The 11938-nt window shown below is 39.8% G+C and overlaps 2 protein-coding genes across 2 annotated transcripts; both read right to left on the minus strand.

Annotated features, from left to right (window-relative positions):
- Window positions 1-795: 795 nt before the first annotated feature.
- On the minus strand, window positions 796-5533 carry toporsa (topoisomerase I binding, arginine/serine-rich a). The gene is made up of 2 exons (XM_040145675.1): window positions 5367-5533; window positions 796-3870 (listed from the first exon to the last, which is right to left on the minus strand). The coding sequence occupies exon 2, from the start codon at window positions 3865-3867 to the stop codon at window positions 1420-1422; it is 2448 nt and encodes an 815-aa protein (XP_040001609.1). The 5' UTR covers window positions 3868-3870; window positions 5367-5533; the 3' UTR covers window positions 796-1419.
- A 1369-nt stretch (window positions 5534-6902) lies between these two features.
- ndufb6 (NADH:ubiquinone oxidoreductase subunit B) lies at window positions 6903-9098 on the minus strand. The gene is made up of 4 exons (XM_040146388.1): window positions 8812-9098; window positions 7869-7961; window positions 7317-7361; window positions 6903-7050 (listed from the first exon to the last, which is right to left on the minus strand). The coding sequence occupies exons 1-4, from the start codon at window positions 8989-8991 to the stop codon at window positions 6985-6987; spliced, it is 384 nt and encodes a 127-aa protein (XP_040002322.1). The 5' UTR covers window positions 8992-9098; the 3' UTR covers window positions 6903-6984.
- Between the last annotated feature and the right edge of the window lie 2840 nt (window positions 9099-11938).

An 11938-nucleotide genomic window follows, 5' to 3' on the forward strand; every position in this document is an offset into this window, starting at 1 on the left:
AAGGTTTTTTTCTAACGAAATGGAAACTTAACTCTGGCCACAGCCATTGGCCTGTTTTCAAAGGTACAAAGACCAGACAGGAAACTGGAGTTTGCAATGTCATGACTACTTGTTTAGCTCATTATGCTAATAATCAATGCAGGGAAATTTATGTATATTTTATTTACTTCCTTCTTTCATATCTTAGCTCCATCTTGCTTTGCACCTTTTACTCGTTTGAAGCTGTAAAATGAGACAATAAAGGGGGTTGGATATTCTCTCCACACATTATACTGTGCATAACTCTCCTCTTTTCGCAGACGTCGTTGTAAAATTTTATTTCATGGCACATTTGTAATGCACATTAATGTCTTGCTTTGTCTGAATAACAGTCCAAAACCCAAAGAGTTCACTATTATGCATAACAAAGAAAAGCAGCAAATCCTCTGTTGTGAAGCTGGGACCAGCAAACTTTTCTGCATTTTTGCTTAAAAAATGATTACACCGATTATTTTATTATAAAAATAGTTGCCGATCGATTAATCAATGAATTGACTAATCGTTGCAGCTCTAATTGGAATACGTTATTTACCTAGGTTTTAGTACCAAAATATTTTTACCACATGAACTGTCTACAAAACACCATCATTCTGTAATTATTGGCAATTTTCCAATCATTATATAATTAATCATCAATGTAAACATGCTTACACTGTTATGTAACAAATCTACAGCCTAACTATAGGCCATACTTAGATAGGCCTGACCAACTCAAGTCTGGGCATACCTGAAATGAACAAAAAACCAACATTACTAAAATAAAACACACAGTTGGCCATTACAATTTATTTTTAAATAAAATTCAATACAAAAGATCCCATTATGAAACTTTAAACACCATCTGCAGATAAGTTCTACTCCATGAGCAGCAGGTAGAAATTGTTTTGTCTCAAGAATACAGGTGAGTTATGATACCAAAAAGGGAAAAAAAAATCACTGTACTCAACATTATCCCTGAGAGCACTTTGGAAATAAAATACATCCATTAAAAGAAAATGAATTTCCAGAATAAGAATTGACACTTGAAGAAGATGTGAGACTCTCGATATTATTCCTTTTTGCCTTGTTAAGTAGTGGCACGATGCACGTAAAATAGTATTGTTTTAGGTGTTAGTTAACACAGTCAAAAACTAAAACTTAAACAGTCATTTATCCAATGATCACCACTCTCCAGTTCAGCACGGATACCTCTGTCTGTCTGTCTGTGAGTCCAATGGGCAAATCACTGTAGCAAAAACTTGCCATGGTATTTAAAAGGATACATGTATTCACTATATCCTTCAGGGTCTGGTGACCTTCATGATATTAAACATTGTTCGCAGCTGACAGTGAATCCATCGGTTCCCACCACACACAGCGGGAATCTGGACTTCCATATAACTACGCCAGAGAGGCCAGAGCGGCAGGGTCTACTTGGTCATCTGTGGTACTGTCAATAGGGTTGTCTTTATTAGTGCTGCTGGCCTGAGTGACACTGTCATTAGCAAAAGAATCACTCTCACTGTCACTGTCAATGGTGATGACAGTGAGTGAGCACTTCTCTGTGCGCTCATTACTCTTGTGCCTTTTACTTTTCTTCTTGTGTTTCTTCTTTTTCTTATGGTGGCGTTTGCTTCGTTCATGTGAATTTTCCTCGTTGACGAGCTCCACACTGAGGCTCCTGCTAGTCTTTCTTGACATCTCTTTGGATTTTTTACGATGCTTCTCTTTGCTCTTTTTCTTGTGTTTTGTTAATGATGTGGAGGAGTCACCTTCACGATATGATTTTGAAAGTGTGTTTTCGGATGGTTCCTCCAAATGTCTTGTTTTGTATTTCCTCTTTCCACCGGGCTTGTCGTGGTGGGATCTCCTTTTTGCTGAAGGAGAGCGACTGGTGGAAAAAGATCGAGAATACCTCCTGTCCCGTCTCCGTGAGTCTCTGCTGCGGCTCCTGGAGCGAGAGTACAAGTGCCTATCTGAGTACTTGTGACTACTGTAATAGTATGACCGCCTCTCTGTATAATGCATCCCACTCTCATTTTTCTCTGGGCTGTAATGTCTGTATGACTGATAGCTCTGATAATTATCCCTCCTTTTATAATTACTGTCACGTTTTGAGTACAAGTCTCTGCTGCCGAGGTAAAAATAACTTCTTTCCCTTGAAAGAGTGCTGACACTGCTCTGGGAGATCGCTGGGCTCCTGCTAGAGTGCCTGCACTCTCTACTCCTTGACCTCCTTCTTCTCCTATGGTCTCTGTCCTTTGACCTGTGCCTCTCCCTAGATCTCTCATTACCATCAAAACCTTGATCTGTGTCTTTTCTGTCTGACTTACTGGATGTCTTGTGTCTGCTAGATGTTGAAGAGCTACTTCTTTCTTTTGAATCCAACTGATGATAGTAGTCTGTGTCTACATTTTCTGACCGTCCAGCACCACTTGGATCGCTACTCTGTGAAGCGGGAGGACTGAGACTGGAGAAGCGGATGTGTTGAGGTAAAAGAGGCACTTCCTTAGTATCTTCACTACCAGACTCATCTGAGTCAGAGGAGAGCTGAACCAGCTCAGGAGTCCTCTCTGCTGTTGGCTTGACAAAGCCTACAATGACACAGTCGTCACCATCAGAAGATAAAAACTCCTCGTTGTTAACTTCACCCTGAGTTATGTCTGTTTGGTTATGGGAACTCAGTTGGCGTGGAGAGGCCCCAAACTCTTGTGTCTCCTCCTCTAAACTGCTGTCTGAGTCTGAGTCAAGGACTGACAGACACTCTGCCCTCCTCTGCTCCGCTGTCGTAGAATACGATGGCCCAGGTGTCTCATCATCCCACACAGAGTGACTCAGACTAGACATGGAATCTCCAGGGGGGTCCAAGTCCATGGAGTGTTCCTCATCCTCTGAAATAGCTATTACAGATGAGTTGGAGCTGCTGTCTTCATTTGAGGAAGGGGCTGGACAGTCGTACACAGCATGCTGGTCATAGGCCTCCATATTGAAGGGGGACTGTGCAAAGCTGATGAACTCGTGCAGAAAGTGCTCCGTGCGCCCCTGGATGAACGGCCTAAGCTCCTCCTGAATAGCTCCATCCTCCATGTCATAACGTGTAATGCGTGACATGATGATGTGCTGAACTATGTTGACCAAAGAGCCGTGGGACCCATATAGCACAGTGAGTTCCCTTTTTAGCCAGGGGACCAGTCTATGTAGGCAGGCAGGATTTCTTCGGTAGAACTCAGCTGAGGTGTCTCGCGAGCGGCCACCATCCCGAACGGTCCGAACCCTAACTCCTCGGCGGTACAGTTCCCTCCTGAAGTTTATCATTTCCTGCTGTCTGACACTGTTCACTGCCCTGCCTTCACTTGCGGCTCTCCGCTTGGCTGCCAACCTTGTCATCATGCGCCAGATGTAATGGTCCTGCTGCTGTTGGGGAGTGTTCGTTGAGGCTTCAAACATTACTCCGTTGTCTGGAGGTGGAGAGGTCCTTCCACGCATCTGGCGATGGACTCCAGTAAGAGTTGTGCGGTATCTAAAACGCACCCCCCCAAAAGTCCCAAAGGAGCCATTATCCAATGGCTGCAAGTCATACTTCTTAAAGTCTTGCTCTGATTTTATACTGTGATAGATTGAATTAAATGGCTGTTTGCATAAAGGGCACTCTGCTTTGTTCTTGGACCACTCATGAATACAACGGAAACAGAACTTGTGCAGGCAGAGGTCCAGGTAAGAAATGTTGTTAAATATGTCTAAACAGATGGGACACTTGGAGTCTGGTGACACCTCTGCAGACATTGCTTCAGAGGTTTTCCTTCTGCCACTCTTCTGGCTCTGCTGCAGGGCAATCTTGATTGCTGACATGACCTGACATTAAAAAAAAGAGAGAAAAAGAAAAAAAAGGTTAAAATTATTTTTAAATGGGAAATTCTCACATTTACCAATTAAGAATGGTAAGGCAGCCATAGTAACCTATGAAGTTCTACTGAGGTGCTGCAGTTAAGTATAAAATCAGACCTATAAACCTAAGTAGCTTAATTCTACAATTTACCATGCTAAACCCCATATACTTTTCTGTTCATTGGAAAAGAATGCATTTCAAGTAATTTATATGCAACAGATTCATGATGCAACTTAAGAGTCTGTATACTTGCGACTTGTACAAAAAACATAACTAAGTGTCATATTAAATTGCAATAAAAACATAAGCGTGTTACTTCACATACACTGTGAATGCCCCAGTTTCAACCATACACTTTGTGGTCACTTTAAGTACAGCTGTACAATTTATTGCAATCCAATACAACAGATCTGCAAAAAATTTTACATTTAGGAAGATAATGTTCAGTATTTGTTGACACAATCGTGGAGCTGTTAGTTCAATTATAGTGTATGGTTTAGGACTGAGGTCATAGTTAGTGGTGGTGTTGTAGTGGACAGCATTGTATTGAGAAGTGTCTCTAATTCTCATACATAATGAACAATTACTCCCTTTCTTATGAAAACAATGAAGTATGATTTCCAACGAAATTCTTTCTCACACAAGATACTTCGATTCCGTAATGTCTTATTTTCTATTTTGTACCAGCTCATTTCGCTATAACATGTGTCCCTCCAAATGTGACGACAAACAGAAATGCATATCCACACTAATAACCTCACACACACACACCCCAAAATGTGTTCCTGCTCAGCACAAATAACCGTAAAAATTGTCATTACAAAGTTAGAGTCTCTTTTTAACGAGTAAAAAAAATCTTATGTAGCAAAGCAATGTTATCATGGACACAAAGCAGTATAAATAACAGAAATGAGAGCTTAAAAAGGGCACGGATAGAGACAGCGTAACGTTATGACAGTCCGTCATATGTAACTGTAACGGTCCTACCTCAGGTTTAATCGTGCTGGACATACCGTACAAGTCCCTGGAAATGCCGTAATAATCTATCTTTAATCTTGATAGGAAGGTCACCATTTAAAAGAGCACATGGGAATAAACCTAATATTAAATCGATGGTTGTTGTTGTTTGTCCTTCAACGTCGATTGTGTTGTTTTGGTTAGTTAGCTTAGCAGGTTAGGCTAGAACCGTACCAAGCGCGGTCGTCTGTTTGTAGGCTTCTCTCACATGAGATAGTAATGTCGCTAAACAGCTGGAAGTACGTCGGTTTAAGTGCTTACATTATATTAACAATCCTAAACTATTCTGTCAGACATACACTGATGCAACCGATGACCAAAACTGCAGATTCTAGTTTACCAACAGTCTGACTTGGTTAGCCAAAGTTAGCAGGCTAGCTAAGTAGGCTAAGGTGCTATCTAGCTAGTTGGCTAGGACGTTTGAGAAAAGTTGTGTAATATTTACCTCTGTCTTCCTCTTACACGTATATGGTTGGCAATTGATTAGAATTCTCTGTCTTGTAGAAACCCATCCATTTCTACCAGAATGTCATTCCCGAGCAACTGTTTAAAAGCCTCGACAGCCTGGCTTCGTAACAATTCCTTCATATCATAACCTACCATACATGTATTTTTTTTTTTTTTTTTTTTTTTTAAATCCAACGAGCCACTTCCGCCCTTCAGAATAAAAGCGACGTCTTTGCGTTTTAAAGACACCAAAAATTAGTTTTTACCCACAAAATCCAATCATAAAAATAAAAACATTTTAATTATTTTCTATTTGAATTTTCATTGATAATATTTGTTTTGCAATGTACTAGCTGTACTGTAACCCGTATGAGCACACATTCCTGTGGGGAATTAACAGAATAAGAGCCATTTAGGCCTTGTTTTCATGATACCACATACTGTACACTCAGTTGGCAGTTTATTAGGTACACCTAGCTATAACTAATGCAGTCTAATACAACAGTCCTGCAATAAATCCTACCTTCATGGCGGCTATAATGTTCAGTTAGTGTTGAAACTGTTTCACATTGATGTTGATTCAACTGGATAACCATTTTGGAGGATGTAGTGTATGGTGCTGTTGAACTGTATTGTATTATAGGCTACAGATAGGTGTTTCCATTATTGATCTTACCCTAACCTGACCGTATAACGCCAAAGTACCACCAACTGCATCCTCCAAGATGACCATTAAGTTGAATTAACACTTCTCTAGTACGATTTCAACACAAACAGAACATTATAATTTTCATAAAGATAGGATTTATTTCAGGACTACTGTATTAGACTGCATTAGTTTTACCTACATGTACATAATAAACTGTAAACTGAGTGTACACTTAGTGTTATTTACAGTGTCAGGGTTCTCAATCCAGTTCAGTAGCAATCTGAAGTATGTATGAAACATCATTTTAGTCATATTAGAATAAAACTAGCATATTTGGCCACTGATTTTCAAAGTCAAAATTCAACAGACAGTTCAACAACAGTTCATGTTTTTACGTGTATAATGCTGCGTTCGCTTCCTGACAATCCAGTGTATTTCCAGTTGTTAACTGGTGCTGTACCAGATTTGATAAAAATCTAAAATTCAAAGCCAGCATTAAATTTTAAACAATTTCACCTATCCTGTTCTCCAGAAAATACTGCAAATTGTTTTTCTACTTTCAACCGATAGCTCCTAGTTTATAGCTTTTGAGCGCTTTTTCTTGACATTACATCCCACCCCAATATCCTGCTTCAAAATTAAAGGTATCAAACAAGTGGTGTAATGCATTATCAGAATGTAACTAACTGCTGCCCTACTAAGCCCGAGTTTAAAAAAAATATTTTTTTCTCTAAACTGACATGATCTGGAGGTGAAGTGGAAAATATTTTTCTAAGAAATACTACAGCCTCTCACTGGGAAAGCATTAAAAACATTTATTAATAATCTCCACTTTAATATGTCGCTATCTAAAATAATTTGTAAAATCAGACTCTTACTAATAAATGATGTGACGATGTAATATTTTATTGGCATATACACAGTTTTTACAACAGAAACTCAATGAAATTATTGAAATATTTCAACTTCAGTGATGACCATGACTCTCAGGGAGATCTGGAACAACTTCGCCTGTCTCCAGAATCGTGTCACCCTAAACAAAAAAATCAAGGACAAAAACATTTAAAAAAATACTTATATCTTCCGTCAGGAAAGCTCAGAGAGCAGCTCTTCCAGGCCTCTGTCAGAACATCTCAGGCAGAAGTCTGTTTCCATGGAATCAGACTTTGGGACAATCAAATCTAGCTATTGCTGGTAAAGTGAGTTCATATTGTCTGTACATACAATAAAAGAAGGATGACAGGGATTATAGGATAAATAATGGTACAATGTTAGAATTAATAGATGAGTCATACTTACTGGGAACAGCTTGGGTTTCAATTCCACAATACCATATGGCCTTTGCTGTTGGGGACAATGACACTGTTATCTACTATGCCTACTTATCAACCGATTTATAAACTGAAGCTGACCCCTGGATTGAGCAATGTATGAAGAACATTGACTAAAGTTAATGCTGTATATCCGTCACTCTAAAGCGTTCCTGCTTTCTTTGCAAGTTATCCTATTATCAAACCTAAAGAATGAAATAACACTTTAGATACTTAAACGTGTGTGGAATTTTGTATCGTGGTTCTCTTATCGATTTCCTATAATTATTCAGGAACTTACATCTCTAAGTGCCTAAGAGAAATGCTCATAAACGGCATACACATCACTAATAAAATATCATCTATACAGTGGCTATACAGAAACTCAGGCACAACTGAAGCTCTAACTGTAATGCTCACAACTTCCAAGAGTCCTGTTGGTAGGTCTCTATTGTGTTAACTCCTTATTTGTTTACCACCCTGGCCATTTCATAGTGCAATATAACATCACAAATAATGTTACACATTTCTGTTAACTTACAGCAACATGGTATTTGACGTAGTAGTGAACAATCCAAGCAGGTATCAACAGCCGTGTTAATGTGAAAACTCCACCTCTATATGCTTTGTACGTCTGTAAGGAGATAAACAAATACATATCAACAAAGAGACGTACACAAGAATCACTGTGTTCATCCTGATTGCTCCAAAAAGATAATACATATTTCAACCTGGAGCTTGTTCTCCAGATTGTGTTTATCGTAGAAGAAAAACTAAGGAAGACGTCAATTAGTCTATTACAGAAGATAAATTTAGAATGATCTTTGCATCAAATTATCATTTTTAATCAGATCTCTTTATTTGCATATCTTTCATATACATATACTAAATTAAAGGTGACCATACGGTTTGGCTGTACAAAAACCATTTAAGAGCAGGAGACTGAGAAAAGCAACAGGCATGTTCAGCAACGGCCTTAGCACCACTTAGTGCTGTTCACTCTTATTTTGTATGTAAAACAATGTCAAAATTCAACAGATGTATTTGCCTTATTTAAAATGCACAGCAACTGCAGAATATGACATACTGTTAAGTGCTTTTTCAATGAGAAACGGTCAAAATGGTCGATCTAATGTAAGCAAAAGTTTATATTTTGAAAGAGAGGTTAATGTAAATTCTAATTGTCTTTACACACACACACACACACACACACACACACACACACACACACACACACACACACACACAACACCCCATTAAAGTGGAAAAAGTTAACCTCAGACGTTTCACCACGTTGGAGGCGAGTAAACAATTCACCGGGCTGCGCTGTAGCTGTCAATATGCTAACGTTGGCTTCAGTAAAACTTGCAGTGACAGTAGTTACACTACGAAAACCGTTCCCTTTGTTTCCTAATATTTCGCATGTAAACTATTATCAAAGGTGGATGTTTTGCTGGCTAGCGTAACTGTCCGTGAGGACTCACGTAAAGCCTCCACAGGCTCTTGGGCTCCAGAAAGCCAGCCCAGAACCTTGCGACGGCGCCGGAAGGTTTAGCTTGTACCACGGGCTCCCTCGGGCTGAGCTCCTGGTCCTTCAGCCACTGCCTGCGGAGCTTCGAAAGCTGCTCGAAACGGAGCTTCCCGTCTGGTGTGTACCCAGACATTGCTTATTTGTAGATGTTCAACCTCAACAGACCCACAATGACACCATGGAGGACACTTCCCTTAGCAGTAAAGCGAAGAAGAAGAAGCGGAAACGTGACCCAGATGGAACAGTTCGACAAATTTTAGTGCGACACCAACAGGACTGGAAGACGGTTGACATGATATTCATTTATTATTTATTTACTCTCCTGTTTGTAATGCAGTTATGAAACGCATTCAACCTTGCTGAGTGACGCCGAAATGCTTCGAGAAGAACACTGAAGTCTTTCTGACTGTATGTTAGTTGGGTTTGTCCACAGCTTGCAGGCTTCAGACAGTGGTTTCAGACAACTTGCAATGTTAAGACAGCGTTTTTGGTTTATGACATACTTATGACACAACGTTTTACGGATGTGAACCACACGTCCCCAGTAATAAGCATAGTGACAGGTTACATTAAAAAAAATTGTCAACAATTTAATATTTATGGCACGTTGATGTTTATGTCCAGTTTTATCCACTAGATGGCGAAAACCACAAGGATGAAAAGGAAACTGCACATTTTCATGAGCAACAGGCCTTCTACAGGGCCATCATCGATTTGACATGTCAAATTCATTTTACTAGTCCTGGATAGTATTCCACAGTCTTGTGAAATCAGTCCTATAATGTCTTCTGTGACTCTGAAGGAGGTTTTGTCAAGTCTGAGAAAATAGCCCGTGGTGACGCCATCAGGGTTTGGGCATGGAGACTGCCAGTTTCTAACAGAAAGCCTGTGTTGCAAACTTGGGGCTTGATTTTGCGAGGTGTGGGCGTTAACCAGGCCAAGAGGTCTAATAAAAGCCACAATCGATTCACTTTATGGGTAGGGGAGGATCCAGGGTTTTTAGAGGTTGCCCCCAAAAGGGCCCTTAAAGTCAGGATGTTTAGGCCTCTTCCCAAAAATGCCCCAACTTTATTTAAGTACAGTACAAAGTTGCTGGAGTTCCCCGTCAACAAATGGCTTTTCGCCATCTTTCCTGATTCTTGCTCACAGCAGTACTATGTGTTTTATGTGGTGTCAATTAAACAAGACTAGGTCAAAACCTAGTATGTGACTGGACCGCTCTTTATCTGTTTGCTTCTCTTCTTCTCTCTGTGCTCACGTACACAGTAATTTGTACGTGAGCACACCGACTGAAACGCGGCCCATTGAGACTACATGTTAACCAGCAGTCACTTCAAAGCCATTTCCAAGCTGCTGCTCTGCCCTGCTGAAATCCCGATTTTATAACCTTGACGTTGTCTGACAAAACCACCAGACACATAAGTTGAAGACAACGGCTGTACTCTGATTTCAGCTATATTTACTTGTAAAATGACCCCTCCGAGAGAAAGCTCATTCACGTCTATGCAGTTGACATGCAGCCAATTGAATTAGTAGCATAGAGAGGTGTGCCTGCGGAGGGAAAGCTTGACTTCATCTCTAGTTTTGTTGCTAGGTGTTTTTGTGAGGAAAAGTCACTAAATGGGTCTGAAAAGTCGGTAAATCTAGTAACAAAGGCGCTAAATCGGTAATGATGCCTGTAAACACCCCTCTGATGACACAATAGAAACCATTCACGCCCATTCAATTTGAAAGAGCAATGGCCAATGGGGAAACTCCAACACTCCGCCGGCCGACCAGTGGTGTAACTTTATCACTCACTCACTCAGTCAAGGACATTTGCGTTTACAGGGCTGTCCCTGCTGCTGCCCTCCAGCCAAAAAAGAAAATGCAGTAAAACTTATTGAGCTGTTCTGCCTCTTATCTGTTTTTTAGGATTACTTGAGTGCACTGCCTTTTTAATGCATGCAGTTCATGTTTATTTAGCTGACTGGCGTCTGCGCTGGTCACCTCGCCTGCGTCTGCGGACAGCAGTGGACTTTGCAGGTCTCCTGCGTCTGCAAGTGGGGCGATAAGTGTATCCGTGGCAGGGCATTGTCCAAAAATAATCTCCTGGACTCTATTGGGCTTTATTTAAGACCTCACTGAGGGGCTCGGGGAGGCGCACATGAGATGATGTCAGAATTCATTGAAGACAATCAACGACATTGACAGAGAAACCCAGGCATCTTTAACCCCTCCCTTTTGGGTTCAGGTTCAATCCAGCACCTGGTATGCTATTTATCTACTTAAAACAGATAATGCCCAACAATTTAATGTTTTTTTTCAGTCACTTAGTGTATTTCTGTGGGTGTAGTGGCAATTTAAAGCAAGGAATACACGTTTATTGATTATTTGAAACTGTCGAAAATAACCTTTTAGATGTCATGGGTCCTATTTATAATCTCACCATGGCTGACCCTTTTGCCTTACCACAGCCCTTTACTCTGATACCATTATCTGGCCTTTTTTTTCGTTGACTAAAGCTCAAAAACAAACTTTAGAGCTCCACCTTTGGTCAAATTAATTAATTATTTCCTTTTCAATGAGGAGTACAGCTAGGCAGAGATGTAAGGCTCTTTAGGACTTTTCTTCTTTAAAGCCTAAATAAGAAGACTGGTCTAATACTATGGTGAATTATTCAGATAATTAATATTCACATTTAATTTAATTTTAATTTTCCTGATAGCTTTGGCACTCAACGTCCCAGTCTGTAGTCTTGAGAAATGATTTGAAGATTTTCAGTGCAATAGTAATAATTTCTTAATACACAAACTGTCTGTATGTGTTTATTATCAATTGTAATTCATTTAGTATTCATTATTATTTTATAATCGACAATTAATTACATATTTATCAAAAATAATATTATATTTTAGATTTTGGGGGAGAACTGTGTAGATTCTTACTTAACTGTATGGATTTTTTTTTTTTTTTTTTTTTGATTTATTTATTTATTTCATTTAAAAAGCGGCAACGCATCCATTCGTCAGCAAGGGTTTTACTTTGAAATGTTTACCGGAAGTAGTGCCAAAAACAATCTGACCCCAGTCGGCATTTCC

Source organism: Xiphias gladius, chromosome 15, assembly GCF_016859285.1.
Source record: "Xiphias gladius isolate SHS-SW01 ecotype Sanya breed wild chromosome 15, ASM1685928v1, whole genome shotgun sequence".
Lineage (NCBI taxonomy): Eukaryota > Metazoa > Chordata > Actinopteri > Istiophoriformes > Xiphiidae > Xiphias > Xiphias gladius.

What these genes read in the sequence shown, in the direction of transcription:
- toporsa (XM_040145675.1), bottom strand. Translation starts at nt 3,867, where the DNA reads ATGTCAGCAATCAAGATTGCCCTGCAGCAGAGCCAGAAGAGTGGCAGA.
- ndufb6 (XM_040146388.1), bottom strand. Translation starts at nt 8,991, where the DNA reads ATGTCTGGGTACACACCAGACGGGAAGCTCCGTTTCGAGCAGCTTTCG. An exon ending in AGAGCCTGTGGAGGCTTTAC is followed by an intron (nt 7,962 to 8,811) that starts GTGAGTCCTCAC and finishes ATCTCCTTACAG; the next exon opens with ACGTACAAAGCATATAGAGG. An exon ending in ACGTCAAATACCATGTTGCT is followed by an intron (nt 7,362 to 7,868) that starts GTAAGTTAACAG and finishes TGTCCCCAACAG; the next exon opens with CAAAGGCCATATGGTATTGT.